The sequence below is a fragment of the Vigna unguiculata genome, chromosome 7 (genome assembly GCF_004118075.2).
Source record: "Vigna unguiculata cultivar IT97K-499-35 chromosome 7, ASM411807v1, whole genome shotgun sequence".
Classification (NCBI taxonomy): Eukaryota; Viridiplantae; Streptophyta; class Magnoliopsida; order Fabales; family Fabaceae; genus Vigna; species Vigna unguiculata.
The window spans coordinates 23,869,392-23,892,375 of NC_040285.1; the positions used below are offsets into that span (position 1 = coordinate 23,869,392).

Genomic DNA, 22,984 nt, shown 5'->3' on the forward strand with positions numbered 1-22,984 from the left:
GTGTCGAGACATGTTTTCATGAAGACCGATGGGTTTTACCGTCTCAATATTGGGTCGTCTATTGGTTGAGTCAATCTGCTTAAAGGCATTGAATTCAACCTACAAGATTGGGCCTAAGATCATCTAGTTAGCGAGTAATTAGATTTTGTTACTAGATTGTTAATTTTTATATTATGTTATCATCTAGTACTTTATTTCGTAGTAATACTTTGTAATTGAAATATTCTCTGATATTTTGGATGATAGAAAATTTTTAAATGTTTTTTTATAAAAAATTTTAACTCTCGCGAAATATTTTGAACTTAGTGTTATTTAGTTTGAGTCAAAAGAGTTGTTGTATCTTTTATATTCAGTTTAAGGTTTCTAACTTTGTTACGAAGCATAAATATACAAAAAGGAAAACTTGTATATAATAAGTTTTTTTGTTATTTATTTAGAAACGCGAGTTATTAAAATTAATGAAATTAGAATGACATGGTTATTCAAGATTGATACGCATAATTAACCGTGAAAAAGGATAAGCATAATTAGCACTTGAAACTTTAAAAGTAGAGGTAGCCAATTTGATGGATAGTAATGCATATTCGCGTAAGAAACTAAAGGCAATGCGAAATTGTCGATTCATAGCAGAGTCCACAGAAGCCATGAATAATTTGAGAGAGATGTTGAAAGTTTCTAAAAACAAAATCTCAAACGTACCATCCATCTTTAGGAAACCAAAGTTCTATAAAAATGATTCTGCAATAATCAGCAATGCTCATAGCACCACCCCCGTAAACAGCAGGGAAGAAGAGAACCTTTTTCTCTTTCTTATCGTTCATACCTATTAAAGTTTAAGAAGAAAAAAACAAAAAAAAAAAAGAAAATGGAAAAGAACGCGACAATGGTCTCTGCTGTTTCTCTGATTCTCGTAGTAGGCGTTGCCCTAGGCGTTGTCGCTTTTGTCTCCACCGGGGACGAGGAACCCATCGCCGCCGCAGGCGACAGCACCGGAAAGTTGACCACCCACGCGAAAGCCGTGCAAGCCGTGTGTCAAAACAGCGACGACAAGGAGTTCTGCTCCGACACTTTCAGCTCCGTCAACACCTCAGACCCAACCGCATACGTAAAAACCGTGGTGAAAAAAGCGACGCAGGACGTCATCAAAGCCTTCAACCTAAGCGACACTCTCACCGTCGAAAACACCAAGGGAAACTCTAGCATCAAGATGGCCCTTGATGATTGCAAGGACCTGTTGGAATTCGCCATCGATGAATTAGAAGCCTCCCAGCTTATAGTCCAAGAGAACAACATTAATAACATCAACGCCCGCGCCGCCGACCTCAAAAACTGGATTGGCGCCGTCGTGGCGTACAAGGAATCGTGCCTGGACGGCTTCGACACCGACGGAGAGAAGGAGGTGCAATCCAAGTTGAAAACCGAAAGTTTGGACAGTGTTGGGAAGTTAACGGCGTTAGCGCTTGACGTTGTATCCGGCTTCGCGGAAATACTCTCTGACTTCAATTTGGATCTGATTACCAAGACTTCGTCTCGTCGTCTTCTCGATGTGGACCAAGAAGGATATCCATCGTGGTTGTCCATGCCGGATCGGAAGCTCTTGGCGGATACAGCTTCCGTTAAACCTAATGTGGTCGTTGCCAAGGATGGTAGTGGCGATTATAAGAGCGTTGAGGAGGCTATTAACTCCTACCCCAAGAATCATCAAGGCAGATACATTATCTACGTCAAGGCTGGTACCTACGATGAATACATCAAAGTCGACAAAAAGAAGGCTAGACTTCTAATCTACGGCGATGGCCCCACAAAGTCAATTATCACCGGCAATAAAAACGTCGTCGATGGTTATAAGACAATTAGAACCGCTACCTTCTGTGAGTTACTCTTCTATTTTCATTTCAATGACTAGGTATCAAACAACACGTGAAAACAGTATATTAATATGTGACAACCGTTTGCAGCGACGGTGGCAGAAGATTTCATTGCAAAATCTATCGCATTTGTGAACACCGCCGGCGCGGCCAAACACCAAGCAGTGGCGCTGCGCGTGCAAGGCGATCGGTCGGCCTTCTTCGACTGCGCCATGCACGGTTACCAGGACACGCTGTACACCCACGCTCATCGTCAGTTCTACCGCAACTGCGAAATCTCCGGCACGGTGGACTTCATTTTCGGCTACGGCACAACCCTGATCCAGAACTCGAGGATCATTGTGCGGAAGCCAGATCCGAATCAGCAGAACATTGTGGTGGCGGACGGGACGGACCAAAAGAACATGCCGACGGGAGCGGTGCTACAAAACTGCGAGATCGTGGCGGAGCCGGAACTGGAGCAGGTAAAGACGTCGTTCAAGTCATACTTGGCGAGGCCGTGGAAGGCATATTCGAGGGCCATCTTCCTAGAAAACACGATCACCGATGTGATTCAGGCTGATGGGTTTCTTCCCTGGAATGGTGACCTGAACCTGGACACGTGTTTCTTTGCTGAGTATGAGAACACTGGCCCGGGTGCCGATGTGAAAGCTAGGGTGAAGTGGAGTAAAGGGGTCCTTACCAAGGATGATGCTACCAAATACACTGCTGACCAATGGCTCCAGGCCAACGCCTGGCTCCCTGCCACCGGCATTCCTTACACTCCTGGCTTCAACAAAGCTTGAACTCAAACTCACGCATCAACAAATGCATGCATGTCCTTTTTGTAGCCATTAACAAAAACATTCCCCAACACCTTGCTATATATCCCGTGTTACTTAGGTTTAGATGAACCCAAATACTGTATAGTAACCAAACTATAGAAATTCCTTGGATCATCGTTTCACATTCCAAGAGTGCATGTCAGTATATAGTACTAAGCAATAAGCTATCATTCATTCATTCATTGTATATTGTATATGTACATATATATATCGATGAAGGGCATGAGAGGCTTGTCAATTTGTTCACTGTCAATCTTTTTCTTCCTACCTTTGTGAGTTTTTAGTGCGCTACTTTCTGTATTTTCAATGATTCATTATTTTGGAAAATAATACTTTTTCTCTATTTCTTTAGTCTCATCCTTTTTATTTTATGTGATTGAGAGGAGATCATTAATTCTTTCAAAAAAAAATAATGATATATTAATAGAGATGTCAAAATGAGTTTTAACCCGTGAGCCAACCCGGCTCACCACGGGTTCGAGCTGGGTTGGGTTGAGAAAAATTCAACTTTTTCAAAAGTGGGTTGAACTCAACCCGACTCTCTTAACACACGGGTTAAACGGGTTCGAGCCGAGTTGAAGGTGGGTTGGCCCACTTAACCCACCAATATTTTTTTACAATTTTTTTAATTTTTTTTTAATTTTTTTTAATTTTTTTAAAAATTATTTACTACTCCTATTATATTTGTTCACAATTTCATATTTTTAAACGCTAGAATATTGCTTAATTAGATTTGAATAGTTTGAATATTTAATTAATTTGATTGTCAAATTATATATGTTGATACTTTAATCTTTAACTATAATCTTTATAGTAAATTACTCAAGTGACCGTCTTATAAACAATTTTTTCTAAATTAGCATGAAAAAAATGTATAGTTTTTTATTTATATTTTGTTGAATAGCATGACAGAAAATTTGTAATATTAGTCATACTTTCTTAGACTATATGGTACTTTCTTGAAAATAATTCTTCATATATTGGTGGTGAGCATGATCAAAACATTGGTTCTTGATTTTACTATGATTGTCATCTCATAGGTTACTAAAAATTTATTTAAATATTTGAATACTAAAAAATAAATAAATAAATAATTTTTTTAGGTGGGTTGGTGAGCCGGATTGGGTTCACTCATTTTCAACCCGGCTCGTGATGAGCCAACCCGTGTGAGCCGGAGCCGGGTTGACTCACTTTGACATGTCTATTAATTAATGATCTACAATAATGAAAGTTAAAATATTACTCCCATTATTTAACGACCTATTTTTGATCAAAATCAAGTGTGTCGTAGCCTTCTGATTTTTGTGTGCCCTAAGCCAAACAATATCGCTATAAATTTAGTTCTTCACTTTTTCTTTCTACGGCTTCTCATTTATTTTTCTAGAGATACTTGCTTATTATGATTAATTTTCATACATCTCTCTGTAGCACAGTAGTCCTCTGTCCTTCTCATTTTATTTCTTAGATTGATCACGACTTTCCCTCATATCTTGTTGAAAGTGAAGTAGTTTAATTTAAAATACACTAATGAGTCACTCTCATTTGTACGTTTCTCTTTTTTTCTTTTATAAAATTTCATTTTGAGCTCGATGGATATATATAATTGTATTGGGATAATTAGATCCTCGGACTCCGACCTAGTTTCACAGTAAGTTAAGATAAGGCCAGCTCGGACACCGACCTAGCTTCGCCACCTACCAGAGTGGGCCGAGCTCGGATTCCGAGCTAACTTTGAGTATGGTCGCCAGCTCGCAGGACGAAGTCAGATATTTCCCTCAGTCATATGTCAGAGTAATCATTGTTAGGCCCAGCAGGCCCACTATATAGTAACTCCCTAAATTATCGGAAGTGGTTTCCCAAACCTAGGTTTGAACACAGGGACCATCGAGATACGTGGTTAGTTACTTGGACGGTTCCCTAAAAGACGCTGAAAGAAAGGGAGCAGTTTCGGATCAGTAGGGATGGGAGGTTACTGGAAAGAGTATTTAAATAGCCATAAGGGAGTAAATAGGGGAAGGAATCAATTCAGAACAGTGAGAGAGAGAGAGACTAGAATTGTTCTGGTAGTTAACAAAACCTGAATTTGCACACCGGAACATTGGCGCCCACCGTGGGACACGGTAAAACTTGAAACCGGCACCACAAAACAGTAACAAAACGAAAGCGGGTAACAATGGCGATCACGGCAACAGAGAGCAGCAACAACGACCGGGTTTCTTTAGAACAGGTCATGCGACAAATTGAAACCTTGAGGCAAGAAAATGAAACTGTACGAAAAGAATCAGAAGAGGCTAGGCAAAGATTGGAGGAGTCTATGCGTCAGCAAGAACAACTGCAAAAAAGCAACGACGAATTGCAAACTTGGATGAGAGATCGTAGCCATTTTCGAGACACCAACCTTCCGAGGAGAGTAATGGACGAGCAGGATGAGAACCATCCACTGGCTAGGGCGATCGTAGAGGAGATCATCCCGCCCCATTTCATCATCCTAAAAATGATTCCCTTCACTGGGGAAAACGACCCGGAAGCACATTTAAAGGCTTTCCGAGCACAAATGTTAATATCAGGAGGAAGCGACGCGGTGCGGTGCAAGATGTTCGTAGGCACTCTATCAAACACGGCGTTAAAATGGTTTGGCAAGATCCCCCACGCCACCATCACTTCTTTCAACATTTTCGCTCGCCTATTTATGGAAAGATTTGCAGTAAATCGTCCCAAGCAGCTACAGATAGCAAATATGTTCGATATCAAGCAACGTCAGGAGGAGACTTTGAAACAATTTCTCAACAGATTCTGTGATGTCAACATGGGACTCGCAAACCCTAGCGAGGAGATGCTAGTCGGAGCTTTCGTAAAAGGATTGCGAGCTAATTCTTTTAGCGAATCTCTCATTCGAGCACCAGCTATGACGCTAGCGGAAATAAGGAGTAGGACAACCGTTTATATCGAGACAGAAGAAGCCATGCAGAGGAAAAGGTTAGAAGAAAGACGGCCTCAGTCCGAGCATAAAAGTAGGAAAGTCCGACGTCAAATTATGGAGACCTCCTCCCCGTATAAGAAAGCTAGCCGCAAATTCACTCCCTACAGTCCACATCATCATTCAAATAAAAGGGCCTTCAAATCTTCGTGTCCTTCCTTTTCTGAATCCAAAGCTCGAATCTTACAAGATGAAGGAGTTAGCAGATACTTGCGTTTCCCCATGGAAATCGGACGACTCCTCGGAAAAGAAACCTCAGCCTGGTGTGAATTTCACAAGACCCACGGTCACAATACTGAAGATTGCTTTCCTCTAACAGGGCAATTGGCAAGTTTAGCCCGGAGAGGCCTCGTGGACAAATATATTAAAGGCAATAATGCAAAAACTAAACCTGCCGAACAGTTCTCCAAAGCTACTGCAGGACCTCACGAAATTCCCGTACTTGGAGATTTCAACACTATAGCAGGAGGATTTGCAGGAGGGGGTCCGACCAAGTCAGCCAGGAAGCAATACGCGCGGAATATCATGACGGCAACGGTCCTAGAACTTTCAACGCCCATACCCAGTATCATCTTTTCGGCAGAGGACACCAAGGATATAGTCCCTCATGAGGACGATCCTGTGGTACTCTCAGTAATCATGATGGGTCGAAATGTGCATCGAGTGCTGATCGACCAGGGCAGCTCGGCAGATGTCATGTTCTATGACGCTTTCGTCGGCCTTCAGATTCCCAGAGACCAGCTTCTACCTTTCGATGGAGTCCTAGTCGGTTTTTCAGGCGAGCAAGTTGAGGTCCGAGGGTACGTTAACCTAAGGACAACATTCTCTGACGAACACGCAGCAAAGACCATAGTAGTTAAATACATTGTGGTCAATGCCCCCTCGTCTTATAACATGCTGCTCGGGAGACCATCCCTCAACAAACTCGGCGCGGTCATCTCCACTACACATTTGAAGATGAAATTCCCGGCTGAAGGAAAGGTGGTCACGATGAAGGTCGACCAAGAAGTGGCACGAAAATGTTATGAAAAAAGCTTGCGAACTCGTCGAGATACCTATAACCTAACCCAGATCCCTGGCTCCGTAGATAGGTCAGATTCCGAACTTGATCCACGACCACCAACTGATCAGGGCCCTCAACCTATTGGCGAACTCAAAGAGTTGGAAATACTCCCTGGGAAGAAAATAAGGATCGGAGCCGACCTCGATCAGACCACGGAGGCAGCGATACGACGAGTCTTACAAGCGAATATTACCACATTCGCATGGTCGGCCCGGGATATGCCTGGGATTGACCCAGACATACTTTGTCATCACTTGAACATCAACCCACAGGTAAAACCACGAGTTCAAAGGCGTAGGAGACTAAATGAAGAAAAGGAGAAGGCCGCGACGGAGGAAATAAAAAAACTGATGGAGGCTGGGCACATTAAAGAAATACAGTATCCAGAATGGCTCGCCAATGTAGTCATGGTTAAGAAAGCAAATGGAAAATGGAGGATGTGTGTCGACTTCACTGACCTAAACCTGGCATGTCCCAAAGACTCTTATCCCTTGCCGAATATAGATGTTCTGGTAGATCGCGTCTCCGGCTGTGGTCTGCTGAGCTTCATGGATGCATACTCAGGGTACAACTAAATCCGCATGCATCCGGCAAACGAAGACAAAACTGCCTTCATGGGAGTAAGGGCCAATTTTTGCTATCGAGTGATGCCCTTTGGTATAAAAAATGCTGGGACCACTTATCAGAGAATGATGGACAGGATACTCCAACCTCTACTAGGTCAAAATGTAGAATCTTACGTAGACGACATGGTAGTCACTTCCTCAGGAAACGACGTTCATGCCCTTGACATACAAGAACTTTTTGACACCATCAACAAGTACCAATTGAAGCTAAACCCAGAGAAATGTGTGTTCGGGGTTAAGGCAGGAAAATTCCTAGGTTTTATGTTGACAGAACGAGGTATTGAAGCTAACCCAGATAAATGTCAGGCAATCATCAATATGAAGAGCCCGAGTTGCATGAAGGAAGTTCAGCAACTAATTGGAAGGATGGCTGCCCTGTCCAGGTTCCTTGCCTGTAGCGGGGACAAAGGTCACCCCTATTTTCAGTGCCTAAAGAAGAACGAAAGATTCCAGTGGACATCAGAGTGTGAAGATTCCTTTCTCCGGCTCAAGGAATACCTAAGCCAACCACCGGTGCTCAGCCGACCACAGAAAGGGTATCCTTTACAATACAGTAACTGAACATGCCATAAGCTCTGTGTTAGTACAGGACCGAGAAGATAGACAATACCCAGTCTACTTTGTTAGTCGATTGCTACACGGCGCAGAGAAACAGTATCCAACCCTCGAAAAAGCGGCCCTAGCTGTCGTCACTTCTGCCAGGAAACTCAGACATTACTTCCAGAGTTTCAGTATCCAAATAAAAACTGATCTCCCCGTGAAGCAAATTCTCAAGCGGCCAGACATGACGGGGCGTTTGGTGAAATGGGCCATAGAGCTAGCAGAGTACGACATAAACTACGAGCCGCGAGGACCGATCAAAGCCCAAGCATTGGTCGACTTCTTGGCTGAGCTCACCTTGCCTACACCACTAAACTCGGACCAGGCTCCCATCAACTCAACCCCACCTGAATGGATCCTATCCGTCGACGGTGCATCAAATCAAAAGGGAAGCGGAGCAGAAGTCGTCCTCGAGGGACCAGGAGGAATCCTAATTGAGCAATCCCTGAGATTTTCGTTCAAAGCCAGTAATAACCAGGCCGAGTACGAAGCTCTGATTGCAGGCATGCTACTAGCTAAGGAGATCGGAGCGAAGAAACTGTCAGCTCGGAGTGACTCGCTATTAGTCACAGGTCAATTCAACGGTGAGTTCTCAGCAAAGGATCCTCAATTAGCAAAGTACTTAGAGTATGTAAAATTGTTAGTAAAGACTTTCAGGGTTTTTCGTCTAGATCATGTTCCCCGACAAGACAATAGTAGAGCAGACCTTTTATCCAAACTCGCCAGTTTCACCAAACCTGGCCAGCACAGGTCGGTGATCAAGGAAACACTCACTTTGCCCAGAGTGGATTCATCCAGCGAAATCAGAATAATGAGCTTGAATAGGATCTCTCAATCTGAATCGTGGATAAATCCTATTAGATCCTACATAGCTGATGGAACCTTGCCTGATAATGCGGAGGAAGCGCAACGCGTGAAGAGAAGCTCATCCCATTACACCCTCGTGGATGGGCACCTCTTTCGTTTAGGATTCTCAAGACCAATACTAACATGTGTGGAGAACGCAGAAGCTCGAAGGATCATGTCCGAGCTACACGAAGGGATCTGCGACAGCCATATTGGAGGACGAGCCCTGCTGCTAAGAATCCTCCGAGCTGGTTATTTTTGGCCCACTATGAGGAAAGATTGCATAGAACATGTTAAGCATTGCGATCCTTGCCAAAGACAGAGCAATGTCCACCGGGCTCCCCCAGAAATACTGCACTCCATACATGCCCCTTGGCCTTTTCATACATGGGGGATAAATATCCTTGGACCTTTCCCCCTAGCAAAACGCTAGTTAAAATACCTTATTGTAGCAGTGGAATACCTAACGAAATGGATAGAAGCAGAGCCAGTAGCCACCATCGCTGCATCAGGAGTAGAGAAGTTTATATGGAAGAACCTCGTATGTCGATTTGGTGTACCTCGTCGTCTCATATCCGACAATGGAACTCAATTCTCCAGCTCTCAAGTGCGACGCACATGCCAGAAATTGGGAATTACCCAACGTTTTTCTTCCATAGAACATCCACAGACTAATGGTCAAGCGAAGGCAGCTAATAAGGTAATACTCAAAGCTCTCAAGAGAAGGGTTTTAGCAAGTAAATCTCCCTGTCCCGAGGAAATCCCCAGAATCCTATGGGCCTACCACACGACACCACAGTCAACCACACATGAAACCCCATTTAGCCTGGTATATGGAACGGATGCACTACTGCCAATTGAAATTGGGAGTCCAGCAGAAGGCAGAAGAGAAATAACGCCGGAGTCAAATGAACAAGGAATACGAGCAAACTTGGACACTTTGGAAGAGGTTCGAGAGCTAGCAAGGATTACTGGAGAAGCTACGAAACAACGCGTAGAACGGAAATATCGAACCAAGGTAATTCCCCGGGACTTCAAAGTTAATGACCTCGTCCTGAGAAGAGCACATCTGACCGAGGTCGAACACAAATTGTCGCCTAAGTGGATCGGACCTTTTCGGATAAAAGAAGTCCTGCATGGAGGAGCATACAAAGTAGAAACATTGGATGAAGCCGCCATTCCTAGGACATGGAACGCTTCAAACCTGCGTTTTTACTTTAGTTAGCGTTCTTTATCTACTCTTTGTTTTATTTTGTCGTCATGTAATTCTTTCTTCAAATAAACCCCGCACTCTTTTTCCCTACCTTATTGGAGGGTCTTTTAACGAGGTGGGCGTCAAACTCATATATAAACCTTCTTTTTTTTTTAGAATTTTGTTAACTCAGACCGACCTAGCCACGAGCTAGACATAAAACCTCAGCACGCTGAGGGCTTACTCGGATCGACCTAGCCACGAGCTAGGCATAAAACCTCAGCACGCTGAGGGCTTACTCGGTCCGACCTAGCCACGAGCTAAGCATAAAACCTCAGCACGCTGAGGGCTAACTCGGTCCGACCTAGCTACGAGCTAGACATAAAACCTCAGCACGCTGAGGGCTTACTCGGACCGACCTAGCCACGAGCTAGGCATAAAACCTCAGCACGCTGAGGGCTCACTCGGATCGACCTAGCCACGAGCTAGGCATAAAACCTCAGCACGCTGAGGGCTTACTCGGTCCGACCTAGCCACGAGCTAGGCATAAAACCTCAGCACGCTGAGGGCTAACTCGGTCCGACCTAGCTACGAGCTAGACATAAAACCTCAACACGCTGAGGGCTTACTCGGACCGACCTAGCCACGAGTTAGGCATAAAACCTCAGCACGCTGAGGGCTTACTCGGACCGACCTAGCCACGAGCTAGGCATAAAACCTCAGCACGCGGAGGGCTTACTCGGTCCGACCTAGCCACGAGCTAAGCATAAAACCTCAGCACGCGGAGGGCTTACTCGGTCCGACCTGGCCACGAGCTAGACATAAAACCTCAGCACGCTGATGGCTTACTCGCTGAGGGCTTACTCGGTCCGACCTAGCCACGAGCTAGACATAAAACCTCAGCACGCTGAGGGCTAACTCGGTCCGACCTAGCCACGAGCTAGACATAAAACCTCAGCACGCTGAGGGCTTACTCGGACCGACCTAGCCACGAGCTAGGCATAAAACCTCAGCACACTGAGGGCTTACTCGGACCGACCCAGCCACGAGCTAGGCATAAAACCTCAAAACACGTTGAACGGTTTTAACAAATCCAACTCGATTCCAACCTAAGTTCGTATTACTACACAACAATTCACACGATTCAATTCTTAAAATAAAATAAAAATCTCAAAATTTGAGTCGAGATATACCATAAAAGTTACTTTCTTTAGGCGAGTATTATGATAAAGTTTGTCAAAATATAGGAAAATACTAGTCAAAAAAGATACATCGTTTGTCAACACTCCTCAGAAATCTAACTTAACTCAACCAATTGACCATCTACTATTTCTTTAGTAATGTCAGCTGCAGATACGTCAATATCAGCATGGAGGATCTTCACTTGGTCTAAGGCGAGCTGGAAACCTTCTTTCAAAGTCGAGCACAACTGATCAGCGAGCTCTTCCTTCTCATCCTCTAACACTTGGCACCAAGCAGATGAACTCTCAGCCTTTGATTTCAACTCATCCACCTCGGCTTCCAAGACACTTAGCTCAGCCTCTTTATCTTCAAGGGTCTTCTTCAGCTTCGCAAAATCCACCAGATCAACCCGAAGTTGCTCAATCTCTTTATTTGCAGCGGCTAAGTCAGATACAACTTTCGACTCTTTCCGCTTAGATGCCTCGAGGCGACCCATAAGGAACAACGAGGAGGCCTCAACTTGATGGATGTTACAGAGAAGCCCTTCTTGGACCGAGGAAAGCTGACGACCTGAAAGCAGTTTATCATCAATCGGAAAATAGTTATTCGCTCGACCATAGGCCAAGTGAGTAAATTTCTCATCCCAAAAACTCTTTTTTAAACTCAAAGCACTGAGCGGAACGTTATCTGTGGAGTCTAAGGCCTTCGAGTTCAGCGGTTCGGTTCTCTTCCTTTTTAACTTGGGGTCACTCTGTGTGGTTTCTTGCTCGCTTTCTAAAATTATGGCTTTTGAAGAAGAACCCTTCGTCCTCAAACTCGCCCCGACCTTGTTTGATTCATGTTGTTTAATCCTGCGAAGCAGCTCCTTCTGTGATAGATCCATCTGGCGTTCTGATAAAATCAGATAAAGTAAACGTCAGTATTAAGCATAAGAGACAATTTGAAACTTAGAGTGCATGGTTGGGTGTATACCGATGAACAACTTTAAGTCTACTTTGCGATATTCGAGGTCTAGTATTTTACGAATATCAAAAACGACCTCTAAACCCTCCAGTCTAGCGCAGCCCTCTCTTTCAGTCAATGTTAGCTCCTCCATCTGGCGAGCACCTTGTGGAGTAGGAAGCCTAGTCCAGTATAAGGGAAATCCCTCCAGTAAGGCAGTATTATGCTCAAGAGCGAGAATTTTCAGGAAAGCACCCTTACCACCCTTATACGAGGACTGAAACAGGGTAAGCAGACCCCGACCACTGACGCTATTCAAAGAAGTTCAGAATTGCTTAGGGGAGCTCTGTTTCAACTCAAAAAAATATAGAAACATAGGAGTCGTGGGGATGATATCTAAGCCAGCGCAGAGAATCTGAAAAGCTCGGACAAAACCCCAGCTGTTCGGGTGTAGTTGGGCAGGAGCGACATTTAACATGGTTAGTAAATCCTTCTCAAAATCACTAAAGGGTAATCGAAATCCAAGCCTCTCGAAAAATGTAGCATAAATGAAGGTGAATCTTTGGATAGGGGGAAGGGTGCCATCTCTACACACCGGCTCGTCCAGTTCACAAAGCCCTACTATCACATCTTTTTCGTCGTCCTTACACAATGCTTGTCCATCCCTAAAAGCCTTAATCCTCTTCGCAGTACACAAACTGGTACATTCCCTCTTCAAACTCAAAGAGGCCCAAGGATATTGCGAATCATAGGAAGTCATCTCAAACCCTAAAACCCTAAACACTTTCACCCAGAAAATAAACGCGAGCAAACACGAGGAGAAAGCAGAGGGCTAAATTTGAAACAGGAAAAACAGGCCAAAACAAGCAGGATAGTGAATTTGGGGGAAGCAAAACTCAACTACGTTTCTTTGGGGTAAAGACTACGAAAAGAAAAACCCTAATCCCTAAAGAAGATCCAGGACCAAAGATATAATACAACTTACAAGATGTTTTCGCCTATCAAGCACAATATCCTAGAACGATCAAAGGTAAAGACGATGCAACCTATGCTGATGAACAAAAGAAAAAGGGGAAATGGAAGACGTACCTGGAAGAAGGTTGAGAATGCGCAAAGACTGGTCAGAAGAGGCAAAATCCCGCCAGAAGAAACACCCACGAAAAGTGAATATGTTCGAAGATAAAAGGTCTGAAAACGGTTACTTTTTGGATTTAAGGGGAGCCACGAGATCTAAAAACCTCTGCCTAGCCGATGATTGACACGTGTAGAGGTTAGGTACAAGATAATAAATGCTGTTAGGAATGTCTAATCAAAGTACAGGATGCGACCCTTAGCCTAACAAGTTCGACGAAGGGTCGGAGGGCTGTGTACTGGGATAATTAGATCCTCGGACTCCGACCTAGTTTCATAGTAAGTTAAGATAAGGCCAGCTCGGACACCGACCTAGCTCCGCCACCTACCAGAGTGGGCTGAGCTCGGATTCCGAGCTAACTTTGAGTATGGTCGCCAGCTCGCAGGACGAAGTCAGATATTTCCCTCAGTCATATGTCAGAGTAATCATTGTTAGGCCTAGCAGGCCCACTATATAGTAACTCCCTAAATTATCGGAAGTGGTTTCCCAAACCTAGGTTTGAACACAGGGACCATCGAGATACGTGGTTAGTTACTTGGACGGTTCCCTAAAAGACGCTGAAAGAAAGGGAGCAGTTTCGGATCAGTAGGGATGGGAGGTTACTGGAAAGAGTATTTAAAGAGCCATAAGGGAGTAAATAGGGGATGGAATCAATTCAGAACAGTGAGAGAGAGAGAGACTAGAATTGTTCTGGTAGTTAACAAAACCTGAATTTGCACACCGGAACAATAATATATATAAAGGAAAAGAAAGATAATATTGGAGGACTAGATGAAGATGCATGTAACACCTCTCAAACAAAATAAACATTTAAGTGGATATAAATTCCGGCAATGAATATATTTTTAAAGAAGTATTCTCTATAAGAAGGAAGCACCAAGGGAAACCAGATAAATTCTGACTAAGAGTGTTGATTAATATTAACAAGATTGTCAAAATATTTATCACTTTCCCTGAAGATGTGAGTAACTATAAAGATTATTATTTATTTTTGAAATCAACAATTAAAAATATATCAATTATAGGAAATACTTGAGGTTTTAACCATTTTATACACCTAGACTAGACTATACAAAAACCAGGGATACATAGAATCAAACAAAAGAATTGTGTGTGGCCTTTTTGACATAAGGATAAGAAACTTAATTAGAAGAATCAGAGAAATAAGACGTACACATACAAGAAAAATGATATATTGACTGCAAAACGGCAAATTACATACGTTTGACACTTTTAAATAATAATATTTTAATTATAATTATATTATTTTTAATTTAAAATTATAATATATTATAATATTATTAAAAGAAGTGTCAAATAAATGTTTCTAAAAGGAGTGTGAAACTAACTTTTTCATTTTTAGGCAAATCTACCTTGGTTATTACAAAAATAGAAAGATTTATAAAAAAATTATGAAAATAAACAAGTCAAGTCATGCGGTCCCACACGATTTCATTACGAAGAAATCGTACACCCTTAATACCTTTCCTATTTGGTCAAATGAACAGTTCTGAAATCGTGGAGAGTTGGATGTTTTTAGGTTTGTAATTGATTACAAAGGAATCGTAATAGATTATAGTAGTTTGAGTTATGCATCTGAGTTTTTATAATCGATTACGGCATTCTCGAGCAAAATGACCATCTGCTCTCACTTTTATCTTGTCAAACTTTTCACTCCTTTTCATCATTTCCAGAGGAGTTTTCTTTTTTATTACCCTCTCTAGAATCACCTGCAGACTTCAATTTCACCTTGCCTGCCATTGATTTTCTATTTGTCTTCTGACCAGCCTTTTTGCTCTTGTCTTTATAACCAGTTCTTGCTTGAAGAGTTAGTTCTTGAACCCTTTTCCTCTCATTGATTATGTACTCGTCGTGACCTTCGAGCGAGTGTTACAAGTCTTCTAAGTCCATTAAATCAATATCTCATGTTTCTTCAGTGGTAACCACCAAGTGATCAAATCATTGAGGAAGAGTCCTCAAGATTTTGTCAACCACCGATTGTTTTGTGATACCATCCTTGCATGCCCTCATGGTATTAACCAATTCCTGAACCTTTCAAAATACTCCACAATGGTCTCATTTTCTTCCCTTGTAAGAGCTCAAACTTTCTTCTTCCCGTATGCAGTTATTACCTTCGAGATCTTATTAAAGATTCTGGAACTCATATATTGATACAATAAAAACTTTGCCTTGCTGTCAAATTTCTATTGATTCTTGAAAACTTTTTTTCTTCATCACTCGATTTTCGTCTTAGATTTTCAAGACCAACCAAAGTCACCTCTCACCCATCTAAAGGGATTACCCAAGTTCAGCTTCGAGGTGGTGAAGACGCGTTAAAGTGATGATCCCTGCAAAACTAGGATTTCTTTTTTTCAGCCTTTACGTTTTAGATACTGATGTTCAAGACTAGGGGTTGTGTACGTCTGACCTGATTTCTGAAAATGGATAAGACATTCCAAGACTAACCTAAAGTATATGAACCTATGAATTGGGCCTAAGTTTGTCTGGTACTAGTTGATATCTCTTTTATAGAAAAAATATTTTGGTGAGTCGATTATTATTTTTGTAATCACTTTGTCTATAAATTAAAGGTTAATCCTCGAGGTCAAAGAGAACTATTTTTCTGACGTAAATGTACTCTTTATTTCGCATTAAGTTAAAAAGGTTTGTAAAATTTTGTCTTCTATAAAAAAATATTCAATTTGTAAAAGAAATTCAATTTTTAAAAAATATTCAATTTTTAAAAGATGTTCAATTTTTTGCCAGAACAATCTTCTATGAGAAATGAGATAGAAGACAACTTTATAGATGCATCATTAGCTCTCTATATAGAGTGAACCAATGTAAACAGTACACGTACAAACAGTTACCAAACTTAACAGTTTTTTAAAACATTCTGAACTAATCTCCTACGAGTAACATAGTAAAATTAAAAGGACAAAAATTAAGTAATATGAGAATATTAAAAATATCAACTTGGATTAATAAAAAATTTAACATATATTAGAAAGATTTTACAATGAAAAAATATATTATTATTATTATTATTTTATTATTTAAGATAATTTAAAAATTGTAGTCATTGTAACAAATTTACATTAAGTTATACTGAAAAATCATAATTACAAAAATATTTCATTAAACTTAGAAAAGTTATTATAATAGTAATTATATAAAATGAAAACATATATAATATTTATATTATTAATAAAATGAAAATGTATACTTGTTATAATCTCATTAATTGTTATAGTTAATATGTTACAATAAATTAAAATAAGATGAAAAATAATTAAATTTAGACCATAAAAGATTGATCGAATGAAATGTAATTAACATGCAAAATATTTTTATAATATAATAATATAATTCTATGAATATATAATTTTATTATATGAGAACTCAATTACTAAGGAGAAAACACTAAGAAAGTTGGGTGAATGGACTAACAATGCTGAGTATGGTTGATGAAATGGAGAAGAGATTTGTTTGAGTGGGAATTGCCTCAATTAGAGGATTTTAAAAAAGTGTTAAATCAAACACAAATTTTAAGAGAAGGAGAGGACTTTGGGTATGGAAAAATGAGGAACACAAATTCACAATCAAATCTGTGTAATTGAAATTGAAAACTTCAATTATCGGGGAAAATTCTGATATGTTCAACATGTTTTGGAGTATAAAGGTAGCTCCATCATCACAATATTTTGCGTGGAGGACAATATTGAATAAAATAGCAACAAAGGAAAACTTGAGCAGAAGAGGGTTACAATGAGCAGAAACATCATGTGTCCTATGCGGGTTGGAGGAGGAAAATACAACCCATTTATTCTTAACGTGTACAATTGCAAACATGGTTTGGAACTTTTGTAATAAATGGGTGGGTATAAGTTCACTGCAACATAATCAACTAAATATGCATTTTTAACAATTTTCTTTAATGACCTTAAATAACAAAGAAAATAAAATATGGAAGGGCTTATAGATATCAATTATTTGGAATATTTGGAACCATAGAAATAAGTTTGTGTTTAAACAAGGGAAAGTGGATCCAGAGGAAATCTTTACTTTGGCACAATTAAATGCTTGGGCATGGATGAAATAAAAAGTCCCACATGTCCATTTCTCTTATAATGATTGGAATTTGTGCCCAATTGAGTGCATCAAATCAATAACGTAGAATCCTCCAATCAAAATATGATATGGAGGAAACATGTTTTATAATCCACTCAGACTATTCAATCTAGAGGTCTCTTTTGCTTTATGCAGAATATTTCACAGGGGAAGTCTTCAAAGATGCAATGGTTTACTGGACGCACAACATTTTGCTGTTTAATTTTGAGTAATATGTCAGGAAACAAAATGTTACACACATACCTATTTACTGATCAGGAAGCTCTCAAATAGTTCATGAACAAATTTGAATCTAGCACTGGACTAAAGGGAATGAATCCAATAATTGCCAATGGTTACCGACTTGAACAAGTACCTATGAGTGGATATTCTTAAGGAGGTACTTTTTAGTTTTTAGTTGCACTTTGAATATGTAAAATCCTCTATTTGTCTCTAATCTTTTTGCTATACACATCTATTAGGTTGTTTTAGTTTATCTAAGAACTTCAATATAAAATCATGATCTCTATAAGGGTTGAGGCACCCCTAAAGTGTCTATATATATATATATATATATATATATATATTTGTTGATAAAAAAATAATTTTATTATGTAATAACATAATTCTATTCTAAAATAAATGGTCAATCCGTTTTTATTTATTTTTTGTCTAGTTAATTTGAGAAACGATATAAGAAATGAAAGAGTAGAGGAGGAAAACGTGTGAAAGAGATGAGAATCCTAAAAACGGAAGGAGAAAATGTATGAATCTATGTGCATCATTCATGAACTAGTTTTTCTCCTCACCATGAATTGGTCGGAGGAATAGAGGTAGCTAAAAGTTCAGTTCCATTTATGGCGGAACACAGAAAAGCCACAAAATCAAAAACTGAATTCCATGTGTTAAGGAAGTGTGATGAGGTATAAATACAACCCTACTTCTGCATGGTTTCTCATTGCAATCTCCTCAAACAAATAATAATAAAGAATAAACAGGGAAGGGAAAAGCATATATCCCTCCCAATAATCCTTTCTCTCCGATTTGACCTATTAATTCATCTCCTTCGGAGGGAATCAACCAATAAAGAGGAACCCAGAAAAAGGAAAAAAATGTCCGGTAAAGTACTCGGTCCCGCAATTTCGCTCGTCCTTGTGGTGGGTGTTGTCATTGGCGTGGTTGCCGTAGTTCAGAGCCCGAAGCCAGACGCGAACAGCACAGGAGAACTGAAAACCACGACCAGAGCTGTGACAGCGTTGTGCCAAGACTCAGACGACCCAAAACTGTGCCACAATGTGCTTTCCTCTGCAAACAGCTCAGACCCTAAGGATTACATTGTCACCGTGGTGAAAACCTCGATGGACAGTGTCATAAAAGCCTTCAACATGAGCGACAAGCTCACGGTGGAGCACGGCAATACCAGCCAGGGAATGAAGATGGCCCTCGACGATTGCAAGGATTTGTTGCAAAGCGCGATGCACGAACTCGAAGCCTCAGGCGTGTTGATCAAAGAGAGCAACATCTCGGACGTTACCGACCGCAGTGCCGAACTCAAGAACTGGTTAGGTGCTGTGGTGGCCTACCAGCAATCTTGCCTCGACGGCTTCGACACCGACGGCGAGAAGAAGGTTCAGGAACAGTTGGAGGCCGGTAGCTTGGACAACGTTGGAAAGCTCACTGGATTGGCACTTGATGTCGTGTCAGGGATTGCAAAGGTTCTTCAATCCATGGACTTGAACTTGGCCTTGAAACCAGCCTCTCGTCGCCTTCTTGATGTTGATCAAGAAGGGTACCCCACTTGGCTCACCGCTGCTGATCGCAAGCTCATGGCTGGAGAACCAGTTATCCCCCATGCTACAGTGGCTCAGGATGGCAGCGGCCAATTCAACACCGTTCTTGATGCCATCAACTCCTACCCCAAGAATCACCAAGGAAGATTCATCATCTACGTCAAGGCTGGCGTCTATAACGAGTACATCCTTGTTGACAAGAAGAAGTTGAACCTTCTCATCTACGGCGATGGCCCCACCAAGACCATCATCACCGGACGCTTAAACTACGCCGAGGGTACCAAGACAATGAGAACCGCCACCTTCTGTAAGTCCACTCAATGAAAAAAATATATATACATCATCTGTATCTATCTGTAGTTAATTAATGGTTTGAAAATGTGCAGCCACTGTTGCTGAGGATTTCATGGCAAAGTCCATTGCATTCGAGAACACCGCTGGAGCAGCCGGACATCAAGCAGTGGCTCTCCGTGTACAGGGTGATCGCTCAGTCTTCTTCGATTGCGCAATGCGCGGTTACCAAGACACTTTGTACGCACACGCCCACCGTCAGTTTTACCGCAACTGTGAAATCTCTGGAACAATCGACTTCATCTTCGGGTACGCCACCGCCTTGATCCAGAACTCGAAGATCCTGGTGAGGAAGCCCGACGCAAACCAACAGAACATAGTGGTGGCTGATGGAACACAACAGAAAAACATGCCCACTGGAGTTGTCCTCCAGAACTGCGAGATCACCGCCGACCCTACACTCTTCCCTGAGCGGATGGTAGTGAAGACATACCTTGCAAGGCCATGGAAGGCATTCTCCAGGGCAGTGTTCATTGAGAACGTGATCGGTGACTTGATCCAGCCAGAGGCCTACATTCCATGGAACCCTGCAACTGAGCCCAACACCCAAGACTGCTACTTCGCTGAATTTGGGAACACTGGACCTGGTTCCGTTGCTAACGCAAGGGCACCCTTCAGCAAAGGTCTCATCAGCAGGGAGGAGGCCGCACAATTCACCGCTGAGCCCTGGCTCCAAGCTAGCACCTGGTTGCCTGCCACCGGCATTCCTTATGACGCCAGCTTCACCAAAGCTTAAGTTAACGTAGCTCAGACACACGCCAACGTTAATTGCTTCTTTTCATTCTTTTTTATTCTAATTCTTTTCATTCTTTTTTTATTCTAACCATTTCCTTTTAGCTTATGCCAATACACATCAAGATCGATTTGGTAGGCTAGATATTTTCTGTAGCTATGTAGCCAAAATTGATCCCTCAACTTGTTTGAGATGTGATTGTAATCGTTAATTATAAATTCAAATTAATTCTTTTTGTCCTCTTCATTTTTATCATATTATTACATATACCGCATGATATAGTCCAGATACTGATTTTTTTTTTTATGTTTGTTATCTGTTGAATATTAAAAATATAATATATTTTTTGGTATTATTTTTTGTTAAACATAATAGAGAAATATCACCAAAAAAAAATCTAATAAAGAATTCAAATTGTATGTAGCCTCACTATTAATTAATTTACTATTAATATTCACTACACATTTATTAATTCTTATGATAATTTCGTAAAGTTTAATAACATGTATGTATGCCTTAAAAAAATATTTATATTTCTTAAAAAATACTATTATTTAAATTTTTATTTTTATTATTCTGAAAAAAGAAAGTAATGGCATAGTTTCAACTTCTTACATGAATTTTCTATTTTATTATAATTTTCATTGTATAAATAATTATTTGTTTTTTGTGATAGTACTTTTGTATCATCTTATTCAAGAGTATAAATAATCATTTATAGTCTTATTTTAATATTAGATAATTGTATTCTAAATTATTCGGAATAAATCATATATTAACTTTCCTTAATGTAGAAAGCTTAATTATGAAAATTATATGAAATATTGATAGTTTTATAAATTTATATCTTTTGACATTTCCTACAATTATACTTTCACATCCTTTAAAAAATCACTTACTTAACAACCTTATTTTAATATTATAATATTATATATTAATAAGTTAAAAATAGCAAAAGATGGTTAAAATATTAATATAATTAATTGTCAAATAGTTATTTTTTTTACAAACAAGTGTCAAAGTCTTTTTTTATTTTTTAAGATACAAGTTATTGTAATCTAACATATCAATAGTTGTAGATTAATAAAAATAACTCAGTATAAATGTAGTGATAAGTAATTGTAATCTAACATTTATGCATTTATTGCTTCCCAATTTATTTCTTAATTATTTCTGGTTCGTGTTCCTGCCTCTGAGTTTAGAAATATTTTATAGAATACTCAAGTTCTGTAACATCTCAATTTAGTAGCTTAAATACAAATAAAATAGTGTTTCACATAATCTTATAAAAATAGGACTATAAAAATATGACATTTATGTAAATTAACTAAAAATCAAAACTAGCTCTATGTATAGACTAACCACGTATACAACTCCCACTAAGACCTTTCACCAACTTTATTGGTCAAGGTAAATTCCTAGGCTAGGACCTCCTACTCCTCTCACCACATACCTCATTCATCTCTACTTGAGAATTTGAATGGTTATTAGAGCATCAGGATAGCTACCAAGACGATCCCTACTTCAATGCACACACTATTACCACCACTACTAATCCTCCTTGGATTAGCATCAACCAAATCTCGACTCAACCTCCTACAAACAATCTCATATCATATACCCATCATTCAAAGAAAAACTTACAAAACACCCAAATTAAAACAGTTAACACCCAATCAAGTACTAATCCACTCACTCAGCGAGCACGTCTCCTCACTAAGTGAAAATACATTTTCGATCAGCGACAAATTATTCGCCCAACACGTGTATCACTAGCGCTCCAATGGAAAATATTTCAATTAATTCGTCCCATGAGTATTTTCTCGCTTAGCGAGTTAAAAGTTAGTGAACCTTGACTTGAAACTCGCCTAGTAGACCTGCATAATTTTACAGAATATGATTTCTGCATAATTTTGCAATCCCAAATCATTTCCAAACACCCCTAAGAACCTTCACAGATGCTTTGCACATACCAAACACGAGTTTATCAACACTATAAATGTTAATTAATCTCAAGTTTATCACAAAAATTCATATCAATTGATCTTAATTGCAATACCATACATCAACAATTCTATACAGACAGAATTTAAGCACATACCATAATTTCATATCTCTTATATCATACCATAACTCAAATACAATCGCAAATTCACAATACAATCATACAATATTTCCAAATTTTATAATACAACTCAAATCACGTAAATTTATGGGTTTAACCCCCAATTCAATAGGTAAACATCACACAACTCAATCATGCCAGCAAATCACAGTACGACAATGTAATGAGTAATTCAAACATGTATATAACTTACAATAGACGTCAAACGTCACACGCCTCTAACTCTACAAGATGCTCTATCTACACATAGAAACATTACAAGAAAGACCAGGACATACCGTTATGATCACTAATAAGAAAAGACTTATTATTGATAATTAAAATGACGCATGCAAGCGGAAGAGACCTCACATGCAACATAAAACATAAATAGAAACAATAATATATGCATTAAAAACATCATATTTATCATTAAATTTTCCTTCATCTCACCACATTTTTATTTATTTCTCTTTCTTTTCTTCTATATTTTTTTCTTGAATTTTTTCCTTCATCTCACCACTTTTTTTATTTATTTCTCTTTTTTTCTTTTCTTCTATATTTTTTGCTTGAATTTTTTTTTTTCTATAAACTCCTTTTCTTTAAATTATTTATCTCTGAAAACCTTTCTTCCATTTCTTTTT

General features: G+C 39.9%; 3 protein-coding genes across 3 annotated transcripts; all 3 read left to right on the plus strand.

Annotated features, from left to right (window-relative positions):
• Nucleotides 1-777: 777 nt before the first annotated feature.
• LOC114190957 (pectinesterase-like) lies at nt 778-3,035 on the plus strand. The gene is made up of 2 exons (XM_028080053.1): nt 778-1,871; nt 1,959-3,035. The coding sequence occupies exons 1-2, from the start codon at nt 866-868 to the stop codon at nt 2,651-2,653; spliced, it is 1,701 nt and encodes a 566-aa protein (XP_027935854.1). The 5' UTR covers nt 778-865; the 3' UTR covers nt 2,654-3,035.
• A 4,278-nt stretch (nt 3,036-7,313) lies between these two features.
• On the plus strand, nt 7,314-10,029 carry LOC114191324. The gene is made up of 3 exons (XM_028080494.1): nt 7,314-7,871; nt 7,948-9,055; nt 9,260-10,029. The coding sequence occupies exons 1-3, from the start codon at nt 7,314-7,316 to the stop codon at nt 10,027-10,029; spliced, it is 2,436 nt and encodes an 811-aa protein (XP_027936295.1).
• An 8,306-nt stretch (nt 10,030-18,335) lies between these two features.
• LOC114190933 (pectinesterase-like) lies at nt 18,336-20,469 on the plus strand. The gene is made up of 2 exons (XM_028080011.1): nt 18,336-19,459; nt 19,539-20,469. The coding sequence occupies exons 1-2, from the start codon at nt 18,475-18,477 to the stop codon at nt 20,237-20,239; spliced, it is 1,686 nt and encodes a 561-aa protein (XP_027935812.1). The 5' UTR covers nt 18,336-18,474; the 3' UTR covers nt 20,240-20,469.
• Nucleotides 20,470-22,984: the final 2,515 nt, after the last annotated feature.

Excerpts from the sequence above, each read along its gene's own strand:
- LOC114190957 (XM_028080053.1), top strand. The coding sequence starts at position 866 with ATGGAAAAGAACGCGACAATGGTCTCTGCTGTTTCTCTGATTCTCGTA. Across the intron at positions 1,872-1,958 it reads AATTAGAACCGCTACCTTCT|CGACGGTGGCAGAAGATTTC; the intron begins GTGAGTTACTCT and ends AACCGTTTGCAG.
- LOC114191324 (XM_028080494.1), top strand. The coding sequence starts at position 7,314 with ATGCATCCGGCAAACGAAGACAAAACTGCCTTCATGGGAGTAAGGGCC. Across the intron at positions 7,872-7,947 it reads AATACCTAAGCCAACCACCG|GACCGAGAAGATAGACAATA; the intron begins GTGCTCAGCCGA and ends GTGTTAGTACAG. Across the intron at positions 9,056-9,259 it reads GCTAAGAATCCTCCGAGCTG|TGGAATACCTAACGAAATGG; the intron begins GTTATTTTTGGC and ends TTATTGTAGCAG.
- LOC114190933 (XM_028080011.1), top strand. The coding sequence starts at position 18,475 with ATGTCCGGTAAAGTACTCGGTCCCGCAATTTCGCTCGTCCTTGTGGTG. Across the intron at positions 19,460-19,538 it reads AATGAGAACCGCCACCTTCT|CCACTGTTGCTGAGGATTTC; the intron begins GTAAGTCCACTC and ends GAAAATGTGCAG.